Source organism: Hylobates moloch, unplaced genomic scaffold (assembly GCF_009828535.3).
Source record: "Hylobates moloch isolate HMO894 unplaced genomic scaffold, HMol_V3 SCAFFOLD_9, whole genome shotgun sequence".
NCBI classification, from domain to species: Eukaryota; Metazoa; Chordata; class Mammalia; order Primates; family Hylobatidae; genus Hylobates; species Hylobates moloch.
The window spans coordinates 115,027,508-115,050,878 of NW_026652284.1; the positions used below are offsets into that span (position 1 = coordinate 115,027,508).

The following is a 23,371-nucleotide window of genomic DNA, read 5'->3' on the forward strand; positions in this document are numbered from 1 at the left end:
CACAAGCATTCCTATATACCAATAACAAACAGAGAGCCAAATCATGAGTGAACTCCCATTCACAATTGCTACAAAGAATACAAAATACCTAGGAATACAACTTACAAGGGATATGAAGGACCTCTTCAAGGAGAATTACAAGCCACTGCTCAAGGAAATAAGAGAGGACACAAACAAATGGAAAAATGCTCATGGACAGGAAGAATCAATATCGTGAAAATGGCCATACTGCCCAAAGTAATTTATGGATTTAATGCTATCCCCATCAAACTACCATTGACTTTCTTCACAGAATTGGAAAAAACTACTTTAAATTTCATATGGAACCAAAAAAAGAACCCGCATAGCCAGGACAATCCTAAGAAAAAGAATAAAGCTGGAGGCTTTGAAATCACTACCTGATTTCAAACTATACTACAAGGCTACAGTAACCAAAACAGCATGATACTGGTACCAAAACAGATATATAGACCAGTGGAACAGAACAGAAGCCTCAGAAATAACACCACACATCTACGACCATCTGATCTTTGACAAACCTGACAAAAACAAGCAATGAGGAAAGGATTCCCTATTTAATAAATGGTTTTGGGAAAACTGGCTAGCCATATGCAGAAAGCTGAAACTGGATCCCTTCCTTACACCTTATACAAAAATTAACTCAAGATAAATTAAAGACTTAAATGTAAGACCTAAAACCATAAAAACCCTAGAAGAAAACCTAGGCAATACCATTCAGGACATAGGCATAAGCAAAGACTTCATGACTAAAACACCAAAAGCAATGGCAACAAAAGCCGAAACTGACAAACAGGATCTAATTAAACTAAAGAGCTTCTGCACAGCAAAAGAAACTATCATCAGAGTCAACAGGCAACCTACCAAATGGGAGAAAACTTTTTCAATCTATCCATCTGACAAAGGGCTAATACCCAAAATCTACAAAGAACTTAAACAAGTTTACAAGAAAAAAACAAACAACTCCAACAGAAAGTGAGTGAAGGACATGAACAGACACTTCTCAAAAGAAGACATTTATGCAGCCAACAAACATATGAAAAAATGCTCATCATCACTAGTCATTAGAGAAATGCAAATCAAAACCACAATGAGATACCACCTCACACCAGTTAGAATGGTGATCATTAAAAAGTCAGGAAACAACAAATGCTGGAGAGGAGGTGGAGAAATAGGAACACTTTTACACTGTTGGTGGGAGTGTAAATTAGTTCAACCATTGTGGAAGACAGTGTGGCGATTCCTCAAGGATCTAGAACTAGAAATACTATTTGACCCAGTAATCCCATTACTGGGTATATACCCAAAGGATTATAAAACGTTCTGCTATAAAGACACATGCACATGTATGTTTATTATAGCACTGTTCACAACAGCAAAGACTTGGAACCAACCCAAATGCCCATCAGTGATAGACTGGATAAAGAAAATGTGGCACATATACACCATGGAATAATATGCAGCCATAAAAAAGATGAGTTCATGTCCTTTGCAGGGACACAGATGAAGCTGGAAGCCATCATTCTCAGCAAACTAACATAAGAACAGAAAACCAAACACTGCATGTTCTCACTCATAAATGGGAGTTGAACAATGAGAACACATGGACACAGGGAGGGGAACATCACACACTGGGGCCTGTCGGGGGTTGGGGGTGGGGGAGGGATAGCATTAGGAGAAACATCTAATGTAGATGACAGGTTGATGGGTGCAGCAAAGCACCATGGCACATGTATACCTATGTAGCAGACCTGCACGTTCTGTACACGTACCCCCGAACTTAAAGTATAATTTTAAAAAACAGAAAAAATTAGCCAGGCAAGGTGTTGCATGCCTATAGTCCCAGCTACTTGGGAGGCTGAGGCAGGAGAATCGCTTGAACCCTGGAGGCGGAGATTGCCCACGATCGCACCATTGCACTGCAGCCTGAGTGACAGAGCCAGACTCCACTTCAAAAAAAAAAAAGAATTTGAAGCAAAGTCACTTGTGGGGAAAGAATGTAAAGAAAGCACTGGATAGTTTGGCTAGAGCATAATAATTAGATTTTCTGGCTTTCAAAAATTTGGATTGTAAAAAAAAGAAACCTTGTGCTATTTTTACAATTTTCAGTACAAATAAATGTGTGTATTGAGAAAGAGTAAAATTAACATATTTGAGTACCTTTTAAAAAAAATGAGGGAGGGTAAACGGATGTAAATGGTGGGAAGCTTTCTACACTTCGCTCACACAGATCAAATGGTAACAAACAGTGCTGCATCTTGACTGCAGGAGTAATGACACAAACTTACACACAATAAAAATGGATTCAAACTATACACACACACTGCACCGGCACCAATTTCTTGGTTTAATATTGTATGATAATTAGTTACATAAGATGTAACCATTAGGTTGGGATAATAAAAAAAAAGTTCTAGAGATCAAGGATGGTGATGGTTACATAACAACACTAATGTACCTGTTGCCACTAAACTGTCTACCGAAAAATGATTAAAATGGTAAATTTTGTGTTGTGTATATTTTATATTTTATATTTATTTTTTAAATGTAAACCTCTTTTGGGTAAACTGGGTAAAAGGTACGTGAGACTTCTGTATTATCTTTACAACTTTCTGTGAAACTATAATTTCAAAATACACATTTAAAAAAATAACTGTGGCATACAAAAAGAGTCTGGACCTTCTGGAACAAACAATAATTTTGAGAAGATTATGTACACTGCTAGGTGGCTTATCCATGATCCCAGTCAATCCCAACTACCCTGGAAGATACTTAAGGCTCAGAAAGGTAGAGGCAGGCAGCTCCCAGAGGCACACCCAGAATGCAGCCCAGTGAATGTGCCCATCTCTGCTGGGAGGGAAGTTTGGGATCTGAAAGGCTGGCTGTGGACCCCACACCTTTACCCAGTACCTTCTATACCAGCTGGTGGGGAGGTTTGGGGTCTGAAGGGCTGTGGACCCCACACCTAGGCCCAGTACCCTCTACACCAGCTGGTGGGGAGAGGCAGGGTCTGAAGGGCTGGCTTTTGCCACACCTTTGCCCACTGCCTTTCATACCACCTGTATCAGTACCTGCAGTGACAGCCTCACCAGCCCAACGCCAGCTTCCCCTTAGCGATGATGCTGCTGACACAGTAGGCACTCAATAAGTACTAGATGATCTTATTATTACAAAATGATTAACCATTTATCAATGCCCTCAAGAAGACAAAATGCTACATTATGAGACTAGTACATTACTCTGTTTAAAAGCTCTAGATTAAAAATCTCTTACTTCTTCTCCTTGATTAGTATAAATCATCCTCCCTACTTTGTAACTGTCTTTTACTTGTATTTATGAACTTTAGAGAGAGTACAACAACCAAAACTAAGATCCTATTAAATTATCTATCTTATGAGGAGAGGAGTAGGGTGGCAAATTCTTTCTGAGTTATATACTTTTGTTTTCTTGTTTTTCATTTGCCCTTAAGTTATTAATTTAATAAGGGCCAGCAGCTTCCCAATAGGAATGGAAATATTTTAACAACATAAAGCCGGATTGCTGCCACATCCAACGGAATCAATAAAGTCTCACATGTGCAGCTGAGTACAGTTTAAAATATCTTTTTTATATATTCAGGAAGAGACTCAGGTTAGAACAAACATTTTCCTTACATTTAGCTCATCTTGCAGAACTTTTAATCAGCTGTGAATAAACTACGTCATCAATTTCATTACCATCATCATACTTAGGGAAAACTTGCTGTAACCAAAACAATGGCATTGAAAGAGGAAGAAGCTGATGAGAATGAAGGTTAAATTAAACCCTCACCATGAGCTGGCACCACCAGAGGCTCATAGGAGGCTTATTTAATTCTCACGACAATCCTGTGAAATAGGTTTTATTATTGTATTTCCTCAAATCTAAGACAACATCTACTTTAGGGAGCATGGATATTTTACATACCACTAAAAAGATAAAAACGCTGCCAAATAAACTCAGAGACACTAGTTTCTCACCACACCAACCTCCTGATCTTAGAGATGCTAAAATCTAAGTCTGGCCGGGCATGGTGGCTCATGCCTGTAATCCCAGCACTTTGGGAGGCTAAGGCAGGCGGATCGCTTGAGCTCAGGAGTTTGAGACCACCTAAGGGACATGGCGAAGCCCTGTCTCTACCAAAAATACAAAAAATTAGCCAGGCGTGGTGGCACCTGCCTGTGGTCACAGCTACTCGGGAGGCCGAGGTGGAAGGATCGCTTGAGCCTGGAAGGCGAAGGTTGCAGTGAGCAGAGATCATGCCATTGCACTCCATTGTGGGTGACAGAGTGAGACTCCGTCTCAAAAATTAAATTAAATTAAATTAAATTAAAATGTATTTGAATCAATGAAGTTCAGAAACATTTCCACATAGCTGGGCAGGCTGGATGTGAGCTGGGGAGAGCCTGGCTCCCAACTCCGGCTCCCAACCCCGGCTCCCTCCCCTGTGAGGCCCTTTTTCCCCACTCTGCCCGCCATACACACTCAAGCTGTAAGCCCAGCTTCTGAGCTCACCTCTATGCCAGAATGACAACCCTACTTTCAAGAGAGAGGAGATAAACATTTCCTGAGTACCAGAAGCTTTCGCACTCCCTCTCACATTTGATCTGGATGAGCTGGGTTGCCCTTAAGGCACCTCTGTGAGAACTGGACAAACGCACCCTTCCTTAAGACACTAGCACCCCCTGTCAGAAAATGGTCATAATATATTGAGTTTCTTGGAACAAGACACTTTGCAGCCATTTGTGGAAAACTCATAATAAACATACAAATTCACTATGCGAAATGAGCCCCCTTAGAAGTGGCTCCCTTGAGGGCATGGAGGATACAAAAAAAAAAAAAAAAAGAAGTGGCTCCTTTGTGCAGTGTGTAACCTGCACAGCTGTACACAGTAGCTCTGCTAATGTGTCAGACACAAAGATATGATTATCCCACGTTACACATGAGAAAGTTGTAACTTGCCTAAGAATGAAATACAGGCCTGTATAGTTCCACAGCTACTTGATGAATCACAAGGAGCTTAAAAACTAGGTAGGAAAGCAGGTTGTATGTGTGCGCATCTACATATGAACATACTAACCACAGGCCACAGGAGCATGTGTGGAGAAGGCAGACATCCCTGTGGCTGGAGCACCTGGAAGGGGTTTGTCAGAAAAGGGGAAGTTGAACTGCTCCAGGAGGTGGCCAGACAGCTGGAGGAAGGCAAGGAGAAGGGAGTGGAAGCCACGCAGCCACAGGGGGCAGAACCAAGAAGCTTGCCTGCTGGAAGAGCCTTGAGTGTGGAAAGAGGACAGGTTAAAGGCAGGGCAGGCACATGAGAGCTGCGGCGGCTCCACCAAGAGTCCCCCCACACCCCCGCAGACCAGTACCAGGCCAGGAATGGATGCAAGAAGCTCCTGCCCAGCAAGCAGGAGGCCCATCCCGGAGGTCTGGAGACAGGGGGTGGGGGCACTTAGAAAGCCTGCCCTGTCTGATGGGGCAGCTGCCTCCCAGTTCTAGTCAATGGAGGCCCAAATATTGAATTTGTAGTTGGAGTCCCCTGATTTTTAAGCACTGGCCATCAAATAAGATTTTTCTGGGAAAGAAAAAAAGAAAAGAAAAAAACCTCTGCAGCCTCTGCAGACCAAACTAAGCAAATCTGCAGGTTAGGTCTGGCCTCGGGTTGCCAATTTGCAATTTCTGATAAAAGGCTTTCCACTTGGGTGACTAGGGGAAAGCTGTTAACTTACAGGGGAAAAGCCAAGGAAACTGGTCTGAATAAAACAGAGACACGCAGACCACAAGACAGAGAGAGAGAGGGACATTGAGAGGGACAGAGAAGGGGACCCAGCACCTTCTGCCCATCCACTCAGCTCCCTAACACCCCATACCAGTGCCTGGCTTGGATAGATGGATGACAATTAGTGTTAATTTTCTAGTTTAGAGATTTTCTCTGAGTTTTTCAGATCTTCCACAACAGGAATTACATGTGTAATCCAAGAAAAATTAAATTTTAAAAAACACCGTTACGTGGGTGTTAGAAATAAAGGGATAGCAAATGACAAAATAATAAGATCTCCCTCTCAGGGGAGGAAGACTTACTGATCCCCAGACAGCTTTGGCCTCAGACACGTCAACTTGTCTTGGTCAGGACCAAACACTCATTCAAGACTGAGATCAAGGCCAGGGCTGCCCACACCATAGGGACACGCCAGCTCTAGACACAGCTGCTGGGTTCCTGGTATTTCTCCTTGACACTGATTAGACGTTTGACTGGACAGGGTAGGGATATGTCTTACACTTCTCCCTTCCTTTATGTAATAAAGGTATGTTTGATTAATAAAATGACCCAAAAAATAAAAGAAGACAGGAAACTAGTTTAACCAGTAGCAAGATAGATTTAGATTACGTGGGGAAAAGGCATTCTTGGCACAAAAGTTTCATTCATTGCAACGAGAAACTTGGTGAGTGTGGCAGGTGTGGGCAGCCTAGCCTCAAAGTGCCAGATTCCAGAGCTGCAAATGTGTGGGCTGGGTGCGAGGAGTGCCCAGGTGATCAGACGGCCCACCAGGATTACAGGAGGCCAGCCAGGAAAAGGCACAGGAGCTCCCAGAGCTGGTGTTCTAGGAGTTTCCATGCGTCAGCCATGGGAAGGAGGGGAAGACATCAAGACTTCATGGCACCCCCACCCTCCCCTGCCCCAGCCGCCAGCTGCAAGGAGGTGTTTACACTGCCTCCTGTTGCTCACACGGACGTTCCTATTAGTGACCACACTGGACCCTCCCTGCTGTCCTGTGAAACAGCCGAGTACATGGTGTCATCCCCATCACCACCACCACCGTCATCATCCCCTTTTTACAGAGGAGAAACCTGGGGCTCAGGTTAGTGAGCTTCTAAAGAGCCTCCAGCCAGATCAATTAAAAAGCCAGAACTTAACCAAGACCCTCCAAGTCGACCACTACATCTGCCCACCCACCTGGTAGTACGATTCCCCCTGCTACGGGGAATCGCTTGTTATTTCCTATAATGCTCACAGGGAGCAATACTGCGAGGAATGCAAGTCTTGGTCTCCCCAGCCCACAGCCAGCGTCATGGTTAGAGGGACATTTCAAATGATTAATTACAACTAAGAAAAGTAGCTACATGGAGAAGGGGACTTTGCTGTGTTATAATTTACTACAGCAATTCATTTCGGGGAGCAACAGCTGGAAAATAACAGTATGCCAGATGTAAGTGATACCAACCCACCCCAGACCACATACTTAATGAGCATGCCCACTGCACAGGTTGGCAGCAGGTCCAGAACCAGGGAACAGCGGACCACCAGGTAAGAGGCAGACAGTCTTTTAGCAAAACAACACTGGGAGTTACTGTCAGGCAGAAAGCACAGACCTTCATCGATGGGAGGGCGACATATACGTGCTAACATCACCCTCCCGTGGCCCATCAGGGCACTACATCTGACTAGGCCATAATTTTTAAAAACATGGCTAGTATTTACTGATTGCCTAACTCTTGGCCTGTGCCTTCCCCATCACCCCACTTAATCTGCACATTAACCCCATAAGTGAGGGGCTGCTGTTCCCATCTTAAGATGAGTTGACTGGGCCAAGTAGGGGATTACAAGGTGATACAGCAGGTGGGCACACAGCAGGGCTACAACCCAAACACACATCCTTGGCCCAGGACCAGACCCTGCTGCCCTTCCTAGGTGGAGTCGCTGCTGCTGCTGCTGGTCCCCAGAGGGGGTACAGCTGCCCTGACAGCTCAGGTGCCCTGGCCAGCCCCAGCAGGTAACTCAGACCAACTCTGACCACAGATTGGCCGCCACCTGGCCAATTCTCAACCTGAGTAAGTTATTTTCAACTCTTACGGGCTTTCCCGTGTATGCCCACATTTCTATGTGACAGAAATGACACGGAGAGGAATAAGGCTAACCCAGGGTCCAGGTGGCATGCTTCCACTGACATGGCTACAAGGAAGGCACAACCACCCTGCCCTGAGTCCTGGTTATCCAGGGTTGGGGGCTGGGACCAGAGACTTCTGGGGTGCAGGGGAGTTCTGCTTCCAGATGTGATACTGGTTACTCACTGGTTATGCAGTGAGTTCAGTTTGCAAACATTCACTAAGCTGTTTATCCTATGCATACTTCTCTACATGCATGTTACACGTTAATCTAAGAAAATGTGAACAGCAAATTTTAAAGGAAAAGATATAGAAAAAAAAAAACGATATTCTGATTCACAAGTGAACCTCTCATTTAAAACAACACAGATCGGAACACTATTTTGACCCTCGTAGCTGCGTGACCCTGCGCACACATACTTGGCCTCTCTGAGCTTCAGTTTCCTTCTGCACAGGGCTGTAGAGAGGACGGCAGGACATCACGAAGACGACGTGCCTAGCTTAGTGCCTGGCCCCTCAGAGGCACCATTCTACATGAAGCATCATAAGGGGTACCCGCCTGGTCAGGAGCCCAGGCCTCCCAGCAACTAAATGGCTCCCACACTTCCAATGGATGGACTCTGCATACGTCTCTGAATTTCTTTATCCCTCATTGTCTCTTCTGAAAGAGGAGCAGCCCAAATTAAAAGCGGCCTTGGAGTGTTTGAAAGTGGAACGTAGTCTTCAAGCCTTATGCAGAGGCTAACGTGCAGAGAGACAGAGAGAGCATCTTGAACCAAAGCAAGGGTGTGGGGCAGACCCACCAGCACCCACTTCCCCTCCACCCTGCAGGGACACAATATGAACCAACCCTCCTGCCTCCTGCTGCTCCCCTGCCCATAAATCATCTCCAAGGTGCCTCCCTTCCAGCTCTGATGCTCAGTGGACTGAAGCTCCAATAAATGCACACCCCTAATTTGTGAAATTATTATCATGCATCTCATAAAATGCTGATGAATATGCCAACTCCCATAGCTCACACAGTTAACGTGTTTATTAAACGCAAGAGAGAAATCCCGTGGGTGTTTCTTTGCTGAAGCTGGATTAACAAAATAAAATGAGAAATACTCAGCATCAGCTATAATTAAGGCTGGGCCAACAGTTGCATTATAATTTTATGCATACACATCTCTTCCATGTTGAAACTTGGCATAAATTCTTTTAAGTTATTTTTAAGCACTCTCAAAATGAGAGCCCCTGGGCAATGGAATATATTCACATTTAACACGATAATCACAGCTTTAAAATGTGGCCCTCAGGAAAGCAACACAAATCATTTTACATAAACAGGAACAGCCCCCCACCCCGAGAGCAGATGTGTGGGAAGCGCTGAGGGTACAGGAACATCCCCTGTCCCGCTGCAGACCCTGGACAGCACAGCTCCCCATTTGCAAACTGACGAGGTGGCCCCGAAGAGCCGCCTACCCACAGCTCTCATGTGATGCCTCTAAGTAACCAAGTCTCTGTGGTCATTTCCACATCAAAAGTAAAAGCAGCAAAATCCTCTCCCATCTTCTAGCGTATTGGGGAGAAATAGCAATGCCCATCACCACCGCACATCCGGGTTGCCAGCTGCTGGTCTGCGTTGCTTTAGTGTATTTCTGTTCCTCCGTGGGGCCGGCCTGCCTCTCGTCTTGTTTCTGAAGTAAAGGGCTGCCTGAAAGCCAGCCTCAGCACTGAGCTTGGGTCAGAAGCCCTAGGTTCAAACCCCATGGCATCAGCCACTTCGGTGTGACTGGAGCCACCTTTCCCTTCCTGAATCTGTAGGGAGTCAACTCAAAAATGGAGATAACCACAGCTGCCCTGGTAAGAATGACGGGCGGTGGGGGAAATCTTGTGGTGGGGGTGTTATGTAGGGGAATACTGGGAAAAGGGCTTTGTAGACTGCTAAAGATGGTGTCAATGCTGAAGAGAACAGACACACATGTGTATGTTTTATGTGTGTGTATGTGTATTTGTATAGATGTGTGTTAGCGGACAGCAGAAGCAACTAGGGACCCAGTAGGTAGCTTTAGCTATCCAGCTGAACATTTCTGGATTTAAAAAATTGTCTGTTCTCTTTAGCATACACATGTGCACACATGCACCCACAAAACATGTGTGTACATGCACAAATGCACATACAGCACACATGCGCACACAAACATACACATACTTTCTTTCGGGAAACCAAAGACACAGGCAATTCAGAAGCTTTTTGAGAGACAATATAAACAACACAGCAACAATAATGACAAAAAGTAGAAATCAGGGATCCAAATCCCAAGAACGGAGAAGAGAAAGAGCCACAAGGAAGGGGAGAAGGAAGGTGGAGGAAACAAAAGGAAGAAAAGGAGCCAGGACTTGGGTTTCCAGAGTTTGAGCCACAGCAGGTGCTTGGAGGAGCTGTCAGGAGCTCTGGGAGGGAGCAGGGAATTGCCACCCAGTTCCAGCTCTGGAAAGACAACACTCGTTCAGGGTCCCACACATGCCACCTTCGACCTCCACCCTCTCCCTCAGGGGCCTCAAATTCTACCCGCATTTTCTATCCCATCTCATCCTCAACCCATCAAGAGAAGGAAGGGACCAAATAAGAGCTTGCTGCAGCCCCAGGGAACCAAGAGCTGCAGGAGGTGGGATTCAACCCATTTGTTCATTAGACGTGTCCAGCCATGGTTTCCTCACTCTGCTTCCTGGGGTCTTCAAGATGCAGGAGTTTATTCCAGTGAAGCACCAAACACAGTGCCTGGCACACAGCAGATGAAGGTGCTGCCTGCCCTTTTCCCTGTTTCAGCAGTTTACTAACATCACACTGAGGTACAAGGCAGGCAGGATTCAACTCCAGACCTGACTGAAGACTGGCCAGAACTGGGAAGAGGGGCCTAAAGCACCTCTCACTGCCTATCACCATAATACACGCCCACCAGAGCGTGACAGTTTACCATTGTGATGCCAACACCCAATAGTTACTGCCCCTTGCCATGGCAACACCGGAAGTTACCACCCGCCTTCTAGCTATTTCTGAATAACCTGCCCCTTAATTAGCAAGTCACTGAAAGTGGGTATAAACTTGGCTGCAAAGCACTGCTGCTCTTGGCGCTCTGCCTGCGGGGCAGCCCTGCTCCACCGGAGCGGTAACACTGTCACTGCCTCAATAAAGCTGTTTTCCACGACCACCAGCAGCTCACTCTTGAATTCCCTCCTGAGCGAAGCCAAGAACCTGCCCTGCATCAACACCACGGTGGGTGAGAATTCCTGCTAGACAAAACCCAAGTCCTTAGAAATGCTGACTCTACTCAGCCTCCTTCCCCTAATTCAGGGATGTTTTAATTCAACAAAGATGTGATTCGCATATTACGACAGAGAGCAGAGGGAGCCATGAAAGAGAAAAACAAGTAGAATTTCCAGCGGTCAAGGTATTCAATCTACCAGGTGAAACAGGCTTGAAAACAATATATAAGGCCGAATTCAGTCAACAGCTACTTTTTTCTCAAAAGGTGCTAGACACTGATCCTGGAGATGGCCCCTGCCAGGGACACCTCCTAGAGTGGAGGACACAGACAGATGTGGGACTCTGCACAAGGACACCCACTCCAGCCCAGGCCTGTGAAAGCATGGGGCAAGCGGTTGGATGCTTTGTCCAGGCCAGGGCTCTCCAACAGATAAACAGCGTGGCCACTGATGTCATTTAAACTTTTCTAGTAGCCATATTAAAATAAAAATAATCAAGAAAAAATAATTTTAATGATGCTTTCTTTAACCCAGTATATCCAAAATAGAATCATTTAACTTATAATCCATTTTCAAAGACCAATGAGAAATTTTAAATTTTTTGTACTAAGTCTTCAATAGCCAATGTGTTATTTTTCACCTACAGCACATCAAAGTTTGGACTAGACACGAACCCAGTATTCACATTATTTCCAGAATACCAGGCAACTTTTTCCCTGCAGACGAGAGAAATGCAGTACACAGGTTCTACTCCCTGACCTCCAGCAGGGCAGAAGAAGGCTTCCACCACCCTCAAACTCTGAGATTCACTGAGTTAGGAAAATCGAGACAAAGAATTAGCAGACTTAGAACCTGCAGACCAAGTCCCTCTCCGCACTGTTACAGGAGAAGCAGATGACAGACGAACATTTTCATTTATTATTGTCACAGGTTTAAAAGCTGACTGTGTGCTCAGGGATCCTGAGGTCCTGATCAAGGAGATAAAATAACAGGCTGGCCAGGAACTGGAGGCAGATGTGGAAAACATACAAATTCAATTCCAAATGTCCACTTTATGAAAGTCTGAGATTGGCCTGAGTTATATTGGCCTCAGTTATATAAAATGTTCTGATTTTCAAATTAAATCCTGAAGAAAGAACTTCCCCTTAGTATTTACATGTGTCTAGGGTCTTTTCAAATTCCAGAATAGAGCTTTAAATTAAGGGAAGGAGAGTCACTGAGAAAAGAAGAATTCTCCAAACCATCCCCTCAACCCATCCCCAGCCTACCAAAATGATCTGGCCCATTTTTCCTGGTAACCAAAATATAAAATAAATATTTAATGTATTCTCCAAATATCTGGGCTGTTCAGTTTTTATTAGGAGAAAAAAGCAGAATTCTTTTAATTTATGTGTGTTGGCCTCATAATTCAACACTAAATGAATGCCTGACATCTGTCACTCACCATGCTAGGTGCAATCAGATATGAGGAAGACACAGACCCTCCCCTCCAGGAACATAAATAAGCAATTCCATTTTGTTCATGAGAATAATTTTACAGGACTGTGGTGTTATTTATATTAAGTTTTGTAGACTCTTGCTGTTGGAAAGGACGGAGTGTCCAAGTCCGGTTCCCAGCCGGTGTCTAAACAAGGTCAGAAAGTCCTACCTGGCTCTCCCCTCGATGCAGAGGCATCACTGTGGGCAGCTGCCACCTATGTTTACACCACTGGGAGCCTCAGAAAGGCTGCCCCCCTTCTCCCTCACCACACTAGGCTAGTACAGCCTCAGGGTGTCCCTGGCAAGGCCAGTCCCTCCCATAGCCAAGTGCTGTAAGCATCTGAACAAGCTATCCAGTGGCCCTGGGTCTTCTCTCCTGCAGGCCTGGCATCCTGGCCCTTCAGCCCCATGCTCGGGCGGGGACTGCATTGTGGTGGTGGCCAGGCGGCCAGTCTCCGCTGCAGCGGGGGCCTCCACAGACACAGTGTCTCCCAAGCCACCTGTAGCAGGTCCATTCACACACATGTCCCCTAGGGGGCGATAAAAGACAAAAAACTCTGGCCACAGGGCAGCTTGTTCTGGCCTGCAGGCTTGCAATTTTGCAAGGTGAGGAGGAAGGGTAAGCAAGCACTTGCTCGCTGGTTTTCAGACTTTTTATTAATTCAGGAACCTCATTCTTCAAGTCTCAGCTCCATCCTAGCTTTCTCAGAGAGACTTTTTGTAAATCCCCTTCAATATTAATGAGGTCTCTGGTACTCCCTCCTGCTTATTTGCCTTGTAATATGACCACAATTTGTAATCATGTATTTAATGCTGTGCTTATTGTTTTAACCTGTCTCCCTCAATAGATTGTAAGCTCCAAAATCATCAATATCATTTAATTCAAAATATAGTAAAGTGCTTTAAAAGATCAATGTTAAAGCTATAAAAGATATTTACCTGCATTTCCTTTATCATGAAGACCAGAACATTTCCAGAGTGTTCACTTAAGAACCCCTGAGAATAATCTGAACTAACTGAACTAACTGAACCCTCCTGGGTTCAAGTGATTCTCCTGCCTCAGCTTCCCAAGTAGATGGGATTACAGGCATGAGCCACCACACCTGGCTAATTTTGTATTTTAGTAGAGACAGGGTTTCTCCATGTTGGTCAGGCTGGTCTCTAACTCCCACCTCAGCCTCCCAAAGTGCTGAGATTACAGACGTAAGCCACCGTGCCCGGCCTGAACTAAGTCATTCTTAATGCTCATTTTCTAGAAAAAGAAGATGGTGTGCCAAGGAAGAAAGATCAGGCTCAGGGTGGGAAAGCCCCCAGTCCAATCCCCAGCAGAGGAGAAAATACAACTTCTCTGACCCTCTGACTCTTCATGTACAAAATGGGAATAAATGCAAATCAGAATGTTGGTTTGAAGGAAGAGAAACCAGAACCAAGACAAAGCACTGGAAGACAGACTCTCGCTGAAGGGTTTCAGAATCCAGGTGTCAGCAGTTGCGCCCCAGCCCTACCTCAATGGGGTAAGTCCCTTCAGGGCCACAGCCGCCCAGGACTTCTACTCCTTCCTGGAAACTTACACCTTCAGCCCTCTGCCATTCTCTGTTCATGCCCCACAAACAAAAAGAAGCGAAACTCAGTCCTTTCACTGAAATACGCTCACCTCCAAAATTCACCTAGTCAAAGGAGGAAAGTAAATACAATAAACAAGTATGGGAGGAAATCTTAAAACAAAATACAAACAAACAAATGAACAAAACCATACTTTAAATGAATAACCATAATTGCACTGAAATAGGAGACGATCAACCCAAGTAACTTTGGAAACTGCTGTTTACACTAGATGCCTCGGGCTAAAGAGAAGAAGAGCTCTAATTAAATACTGAACTCTAGGTAGTGGGCTTCTTTTTCACAAAGACATGGTTTCCTGGTTCTGAAACTATTTTTAGTATAGTCCAGGACTGAGAAAATAAGTAACTATATTATGGATAGTGAGATCCAGATTTTTCTTTGTCAGAGAAGGGAGTTATCAATATGGAAAGGAGAGAGGATAGAATATACTGTGTTGTTGAATTACAACTGGAAAAATCCATGTGAACTCAATGATTTTTAAGAAGGAAATATAGATTGTGTAGGTGTGTCTTGAGTTTAGATACATGTATGTCTCATATATGTACATATATACTTCTGTTTCCTAGCTGTGTTTCTGAGAGGGCGGAGAGGCAATGACACCCAGCTCACCTAGTTCCCAGATCTCCATTTCTAAATGCCACTCTCCACTAAAAGAAACCAGGTCTCCCTGTAGAAATAGCTGATTCCAGAGCTGGAACAGGGAAAGCACAAAATGAGCCCAGAATATCTTGTACCAGAAAGTAAGGAAGTCCTCATAAAAGCGGGGGCATGCTGAAGGAACACAAAGGCCCAGTTTAACACAACTGGCCAAATATGGGGCAATCTGAGCACCAAATTAAACAATGAGAAAAGATTACAGACCACTGACTAAAATAAGCATTCCCGAGTTTACACAAATATAAATAAAGGAAAAGAGAACGTTCTTGCTTACACAGACAACTAGTAAAACAAAATGGTAACAATGTGAGGTACGGCTATGTGAATTAGCTGACTGTAATAATCATTTCACAATGTATGCCTGTATCAAAGCATCACATCATACACCTTACATACAATTTTTGTTAATTACACCTCAATAAAACGGGGCGGGGGGGTGGGAGAAGACAACTAGTAAATGCGGAAGAAATGACGGAATTAGACACCCATCACGTGGCAGCCATCCTGATGATAACCAACTCTGGCAAGAATCATCAATGGGTGCTGAAACTACTGAATGAAGAAAGTCCTTGGAGTGAGGAGTAGCAGGATAAACACACGGTCTCAAATAGCTCACCACAAGGCATTTCATTACAAAGGGGAAATACAGTAACTTTACAGTGAAGAAACCTGACCTCCTCAAATATGTAGCATCACCAGTAATGGGACAAACCATGATCACATGCCTCCTGCTATGGTGTGCTGAGAACGCAGCATTATTTCTGCGTCGTTCCTGCCCAGAAATGCAGAATTTAAATCCACTCATGAGGAAGCATTACACACAGCCAAAGGGAGGTAGAGTCTACAAAATAACTGGCCTATACTCCACAAAAATATCAATGTCGTGGAACACAAGACCAGAGGCAGCGCTCCACATTCAGAGAGTGAAGACACATGATGCTGGAACGCACGGCGCAGCTGAGGTGTCCTTCCGCCATAAAGGGTGTCGCTGGGAAAATCAGTGACATCTCAAGAGGAACAATGCACTGATGCTGTTTGTCATTTTGATAACTGAAATGTGGTTATATGGGAGAATGTCGTTGTGTTTAGGAAATAAACACCAAAGATACTTAGGAACAGGCAAAGGGGCATCAGCTCTGCAACTGTATCCTTATGGCTGAGAGAGAGGACACAGCAATGTAGTAAAATACTAACACTCAGGAGACTGAGTGAAGGGCATATGAAAAGTTTTTGTACTACTCTCTCCATTCTTCTGTAAGTATAAATTATGTCATAATAACAGGTTAAATGAGAACAAACCCTACATCCAACATGCCTTCGGTATTTGAGCATCTCAAGGAGAGGTCAACACACAACAGGCTCCATTTAGCCATCCTCCTAGTTCATTTGCCTCTCCTTCTCACCGCTGGATCTTCCCTGCCTCTCTAAACGCTCCAGAAGCTCCAGATCCATGCTCTTTTACTTGCAGAAACTTCAGCTCTCGTGTGTTCCTGTGCCCCCTCCCCACTGGAATCCTCAAATCAAGCTGGCTCAAAGAATAAAAGGTGTCCATGTAACCAAAGCCTAGAAGACATTCGGAGTATTAAATAGAAAAAGCAATCAAATCCATTACCGTAGTTATCACTACGGTATTATACCATAGTGATAACTACAATTCCCTAAATGTTGCCTCATTATATATCTAAGGTCTTCATTTTTTAAAGTTGGAAAATTAGTTCTCAAAAGACATCTCCACATTGAAAAAAAACACGAAAATGAAGTCACCTGGGAAAGGGAGGATTCTCATGCCCACAGCAGGATGGTCGAACCGCAAACTGATGGGCCTCAGGGCTTCAGGGGTGGGAGACAGGCAGAGAGAACCCAGAAGAAGGCAGCAGCCAGAGGAGGACAAAGCAACCATGGCCCAGGCTGCAGTGGAGGAGCTCACTCCAGACCCAGGGCAAGGGGTTGCGTCCACATCCTCCCCGGGAGGCACCCCGGCCAGGAAGGCCCTCGCAGACGCTCTGAGAAGTGAGAAGCCTTGGCTCTGCTACCAGTAGGGCCCCTGGCCACGCTCTTGAGCAAATCCCACACCCCTTGCTCTCTCCATCTTTGTCTCTGAAAGGCAAGAGGCACTCCCCGGCTGCCAGGCCCGTGCCCTCCGTCCGTAACTAAGGATGCGCCGCCCCCAGGCCTGGCCGTCTCCAACCAAGGAGGCGCCACCCTCCAGGCATCGGGAGAATTACCTTAACCAAGATGGCGCCAGCCCCCAGGCCTGGGCCATCTCTAACAAAGGCGGCACTGCCCCCCCAGGCCCTGCCTGCATCTCTAATCAAGGAAGCACCACCACCCCCAGGCACAGGCGGCATCTCTAACCAGGAAGGTGCTGCCCCCAGGCCCTGCCCGCACCTCTAACCAAGGTGACACCACTCCCCAGGCCTGGGCCATCTCTAACAAAGGTAGCACCGCCCCTAGGCCCTGCCTGCGTCTCTAACCAAGAAGGCACCACCACCCCCAGGCCCAGGCGGCATCTCTAACCAGGGAGGCACTGCCCCCAGGCCCTGCCTGCATCTCTAACCAAGATGGCGCCACCCCCCAGGCCTGGGCCATCTCTAACAAAGGTGGCACCACCCCCTAGGCCCTGTCTGCATCTCTAAACAAGGAGGCACCACCACCCCCAGGCCCAGGCGGCATCTCTAACCAAGGACGCAGTGCCCCCAGGCCCTACCCGCATCTCTAACCAAGAAGGAGCCCATCCGCAGGCCCAAGTCCCATCTCTAATGAATAAGGTGCCACCCTCTAGACACCCAGGTCTTTAACCAAGGAGGCGCTGCCCCCAGGCCCTACCCGCATCTCTAACCAAGGAGGAGCCCATGGGCAGGCCCAAGCCCTATCTCTAACGAATGAGGTGCCACCACCCAGACGCCCAAGTCTCTAACCAAGGAGGTGCCACCCCCAGGCTCTGCCTGCATCTCTAACTAAGGAGGAGCTGCCCCCAGGCCCTGCCCGCATCTCTAACGAAAGAGGCACCACCCTAAGGCCCTGGCCCCATCTCTAACCAAGGAGGTGCCACCCCCAGGCCCTGGCCCCATCTCTAACTAAGGAGGTGCCACCCCCAGGCGCGGGCCCCATCTCTAACCAAGGAGGTGCCACCCCCAGGCGCGGGCCATCTCTAAACAAGGAGGCCCCCCAGGCCCAGGCCGCATCTCTAGCCAATCAAGACAGCCCCTGAGTCCCGGGCCACCCTGCGAAGCAGCACGGCGTTCCTGCCAGGAGTTGCTATAGGCGACCAGGAGTGGAGAACAGCCCAGACACCTCTGAAGCCACCCAGGAATCAACAGGAAAGTTCAGAGTGGAAACTCGCATCGGGAGAATTACCTCGTAAACCTCCACCAAGGGCAGAGTAGGAGGGATGCTGGGCGCCTCCGCCGCTTCCCACAGAGCATGCAGAGGTGAGGCCACCGCCTCTCCATCTACACCCTTCCTTCTCAGACTCGCGCACTCTCCTAGGAAGTCCTACCCTCCTAGTTATCCCTGGCTGGCGCCACCCACCCGCGCTTCTCTCCAATAAGGCCACAGCCCTACCCAGGTGGGACAGAGCATCCTGCCTCCACAGAAGGCTCTGATTGGCCCAGAATGGGCACATGACACCATCCACAGACCAACCAGCACTCCGAGGGGGTGTGGCCTGAGGCTGGTAGCCGCCCCCGCCCAGCAAGGGGCCCTCCTAGGTCTCTGGGAGCCCGCTCCAGTCCCAGGAGGCTGCAGGCGAGAAGCGCCGGCGTCTAGAAAAACTTGGACTCTACATATCTCTCTCAGGCATATTAAAGGTTCTGAGCTGCCCTCAGTCAGGAAACTCATCCAACAATTTTTTTATTTTTTTTTTTGGAGACGAGTCTCGCTGTGTCGCTCAGGCTGGAGTGCAGTGGCGCGATTTCGACTCACTGCAACCTCCGCCCGCCAGGTTCAAACGATCCTCCCACCTCAGCCTCCAGAGTAGCTGGGACAAGGTGCCCGCCGCCACATCTGGCTAATTTTTTTGGTTTGTTTTTGGTTTTGTTTTGTTTTGAGACGGAGTCTCGCTCCGTTGGTCTCACTCTGTCACCCAGGCTGGAGTGCAGTGGCACGATCTTGGCTTACTGCAACCTCCGCCTCCCTGGTTCAAGCAATTCTCCGTCTCAGCCTCCCGAGTACCTGGGATTACAGGCACCCGCCACCATGCCCGCCTAATTTTTGTATTTTTAGTACAGACAGGGTTTCACTATCTTGGCCAGGCTGGTATTGAACTCCTGACCTTGTAATCCGCCCACCTCAGCCTCCCAAAGTGCTGGGATTACAGGCGTGAGCCACCGCGCCCGGCCTTTTTTTGTATTTTTAGTAGACAACGGGTTTCACCGACCAGGCGCCGTGGCTCACGCCTGTAATCCCAGCACTTTGGGAGGCCGAGGTGGGCGGATCACGAGGTCAGGAGATCCAGACCATCCTGGCTAACACGGTGAAACCCCATCTCTACTAAAAATACAAAAAATTAGCCAGGCGTGGTAGCGGGCGCCTGTAGTCCCAGCTACTCAGGAGGCTGAGGCAGGAGAATGGCGTAAACCTGGAAGGCGGAGCTTGCAGTGAGCCGAGATTGCGCCACTGCACTCCAGCCTGGTAGCCTGGTCGACAGAGCGAGACTCTATCTCAAAAAACTAAAAACTAAAAAAAAAAAAAAAAAAAAAAGTGGCGGGGGAGGGTTTCACCATGTTGGCCAGGCTGATCTCAAATTCCTGGGCTCAAGTGATCCGCCTGCCTCGGCCTCCCAAAGTGCTGGGATTACAGGCGTGAGCCACCGCACCCAGCCAGCACAACAATATTTAACATGCCCAGTGCTGAGCAACAGACCCTTATGTCACATAGTCCCTCCTACCTGCTCAGACTGCACACAGAGCAAACTCCAAAAGCTCTGGGATAAGGGAGCCACCAGGGCCAGTCAGGAACACGCAGAAGGATGACCCAACTGGGCCCGGGCGCGGTGGCTCATGCCTGTAATCCTAGCACTTTGGGAGGCCGAGGTAGGTGGATTACCTAAGGTCAGGAGTTCGAGACCAGCCTGGCCAACACAGCAAAACCCCATCTCTATTAAACATACAAAAAAAATTAGCTGTGCATGGTGGCAGATGCCTGTAGTCCCAGCTACTCTGGAGGCTGAGGCAGGAGAATCGCTTGAACCCAAGAGGTGGAGCTGAGTGAGCTGAGATCACGCCACTTCACTCCAGCCTGGGTGAAGGAGTGAGACTCCATCTCAAAAAAAAACAAAAAGAATGACCTAAATAATAGCAGCAGGAGAAGGAGGCAAGGCAAGGGAAGGCAGAAGAGATAGACAGCGTGCCCAGGAGAGGGAGCGGGGAAACCTGACAGCACAGGACAGCCAACTATTCAGACACTCCAGTAGGCCTGCTAAGGAATTCTGAACTAAAATAATAAGACCAATAATAAAGAATGCCCTGATCATATCTATGTTCCTTGCATCCAAGAATTCCAAACACCATGCCCCACCCAAATCGCTCATGCCCTGAGCCCCTCTTCCCTGGGACATTCTGGTAGAAGCATCAGAAGGTCAGGTGAACCATCAAAGGCACTGTGTCCCAAAGAGGAACTCTCCTCCCACTCAACAGAACCAGCCTCCCAACACCCCCAGGGATCCAGGGCACAGCACCCTCCTGGCCACCCTCTCACCTTTGACTCCTCCCCTGGAAGGGCACCAAGAAGCAGTCACCAAATCCCATCAATGTTCCTGCCTACCTGATGTCTAGCCATCAGTTCCCATCACCAACTCTTTTCCCAATTCAAGCCCTTCTGTGGGCATTTCTTACACAGTCTTCCTATTAGACAGCAAAGACCAAAGAAAATTAAAAAGGAAAAGTACAGAATGTTTTTCTTGATTACTTTGTCTTCTAAAAATTTAGAGCAGGAGAAAGAGGAGAGTGAGATCAACATTAAAAAGGCAGAATCAAAGCCTAGTGTTCCAGGGCACCTCGTATTTCTGCAACTATATCTCTATATTCCCACATTTCCCTAAAGTCCAGTGATCTTAATCATTGCCCCCACTCCCTCCCCGCATTGCATAAGGAACTGAGGATAAAACCAGGGTCTACACCTGAGAGGAGGTCAAACCCACCACAAGGGCAAACAGCAAACTCTGGCAGGAAAGGGTTAATGACCCCAAAGTATGAAATGCTTCCATCAATCTCTAAGGAACAATAAGGCCCAAAGAGGGAAAGGAACAGAGACATGAAAGCAATGACAATAGAGGAAATAAAAGGAGCTAACCCATGGCCTGTGCTTTGGGACCACACTGACCTGGGTAAGTCTGGCTGCATTCCTAGTGAGGAGTGGACTCTGTGCCATGACTCTGCCCTGCTGAGCCCGTTTCCTAATCTGTATAATGGCAATAACAGCATCTGCCTCCCTGGGTCCTCATTAAATTAAATGAGGTAGGGTGGGAAGTGCTGATGGCCCAGGTGCTCAAGAAATGTGACGGAGTCCACTCAGTAGCCTGAAAAGAGCATAGTTTGGTTTGGGATTGGACAGCCCAAAGCTCAAATCCTGGCTGGACCACCTACCAGCATGTGACCAAACCTCTCTGCCCCTCCGTTTATTTGTCTGTAAATCAAAGATAATATCCCAACATGCGAGAACTGCAGTTACGCTGGCAGAGAACAATGGCTGGAGAGCACTTCACACAGCACTGGGACACGGTGGAAGCTATGATGGTAGATAACCTCTCTGGTGGTTAAGAATGTGAGTGCTGGAACTTCATGCTGTTGGGATGGACAAGGCACCAGGGCAGAAGCCTCGGCTCAGGCGGAGGGCTGGCACGCACCCGTGGGGAGCTAAGTGGCATACAGGCAGTGGGGCCAAGGACAGCTGCAAGTCCTGTGCATCATCAGGCAGTGATACTCCCCGACAGACTTTGAAAAGCCGCAAGCTGCCTCTGATGGAGTCTTAGGCATTGAGTTCAACATGGGCTTGCTCAGCAAGAACTCTCAAGATCACCTCAAAAACACTTCCTGAGCACCAGCCAGTCCAGTGTGTACCTCACCTGATTTGGTTCTTCAGAGAATAAAATCCTCGGATGAAGACATGTTTAGCAACAATTTTGTAGTAATGGGAACTGAGGCTCAAAGAAGTCACAAGGTCTAAAATGCAAAGCTAGGTCTCTGGGACTCCAAAGCCGGTGCTATTTCCCAGAGCCCACATTTCTGAGGTGGGGGACCCCACAGACACCCAACTCAGCAAGAAGCAAGGCCAAGGAGAGGAGAGAAAGGCAGGCTAGATGAATGAGGAGTTGACCCTGCTGATGGAGGCAGAGACTCAGGACGTGGGCAGGGCCTCGCAAGCCAGAGGCTACTGGATGGCTCAGCCAGAGTGCTGGCACCTCCAGCAGGAGAGAGGCCGGCTGAGCACACTCCCCTCCCTCCACCCTGGTGCTCGGCAGCTCAGGCCTTGACCCCTGTACAAAGAACGCACAAAGACCTGGAGGTTCACTGTCAGACTGTGGGCTGTGACTGCCCCACCTCAGAGGAGCTCTGGCCAGTCCAGGGGGAGTCAGAGGCTGCGTACCTTGTCAGGCTCCCTCATGCTTCCCTGCCTTGCCTCCTGCTGTGCCCCCTTGGCCTGGTCACTCTGCTCAAACATCACCCTGTGGCTTTCCTGAGCCCCTTGCCCAGCCCAGGCAGAAGTGACTGGCAGTGACCATGTCACTGATCCCCCTACTCTACCTTGTACAAGCTTCTAGCACTGTCCAAGGGACCCTTGTACAAGTGAGTAAGTTTAAATCAAGAGACAGGGTTGTGTCGCCATCACCACAGTCAAGACACAGACCAGTCCCAAGCACCCCCACCAAGCTCCCGGTGCCTCTTCAGTCAGTGCCCTCACCCCCCACCCCCACGTAAATGTGTGTTTATGGTAAATACCCATAAAATGTACCATCTTAACTATTTGTAGGTATACAGTTCAGCGGCATTAGATACATTCACGTTGTTGTGCAACCATCTCGACCATCCATCACCAGAAATATTTTATCTTACAAAACCAAAACTCTATGTCCATTAAACACTAACTCCGGATGCCTCCTCCCCCAGCTCCTGGCAACCACCATCCTACGTTCTTTCTCTTTGAATTTAACTATTCTAGGAACCTCATGTAAGGGTAATCATTTGGTAATTGTCTTTTTGTGACTATCTTATTTCACTGTGCACCGTGGCCTCAAGGTTCATCATGTGGTAGCCTGCGTCAGGTTTCCATCCTTTTTAAGGCTGAATAATACTCTATTCTATGTATATACTACATTTTGCTTAGCCTTTCATCCCTTGGTTTGTTTCCAAGTTTTAGCTATTATGAATAATGCTGTTATGAACATGGGTATACAAATATCTCTTTGAAATTCTGCTTTCAATTTTGGGAAATATATTCCAAGAAG

The 23,371-nt window shown here is 47.2% G+C and overlaps 1 protein-coding gene across 3 annotated transcripts in view; it reads right to left on the reverse strand.

Moving 5' to 3' along the window:
- The window catches only part of ZFAT (zinc finger and AT-hook domain containing), a 240,521-nt gene that overhangs the window by 205,632 nt on the left and 11,518 nt on the right, over nucleotides 1–23,371 (reverse strand). Inside the window, exon 1 of one of the 3 annotated variants that reach the window (XM_058444407.1) lies at nucleotides 18,286–18,410. The exons of 1 other annotated variant lie outside the window; for it this stretch is intronic. Coding sequence is in view for 1 of the 2 variants with exons in the window: in XM_058444406.1 (XP_058300389.1) it covers nucleotides 16,693–16,714 (22 nt within the window). In the remaining variant the exon portion in view is untranslated. Of the gene's footprint in view, nucleotides 1–16,692; nucleotides 16,799–18,285; nucleotides 18,411–23,371 lie in introns of those variants that run through there. One more of the 3 variants, XM_058444406.1, reaches the window with a different exon arrangement.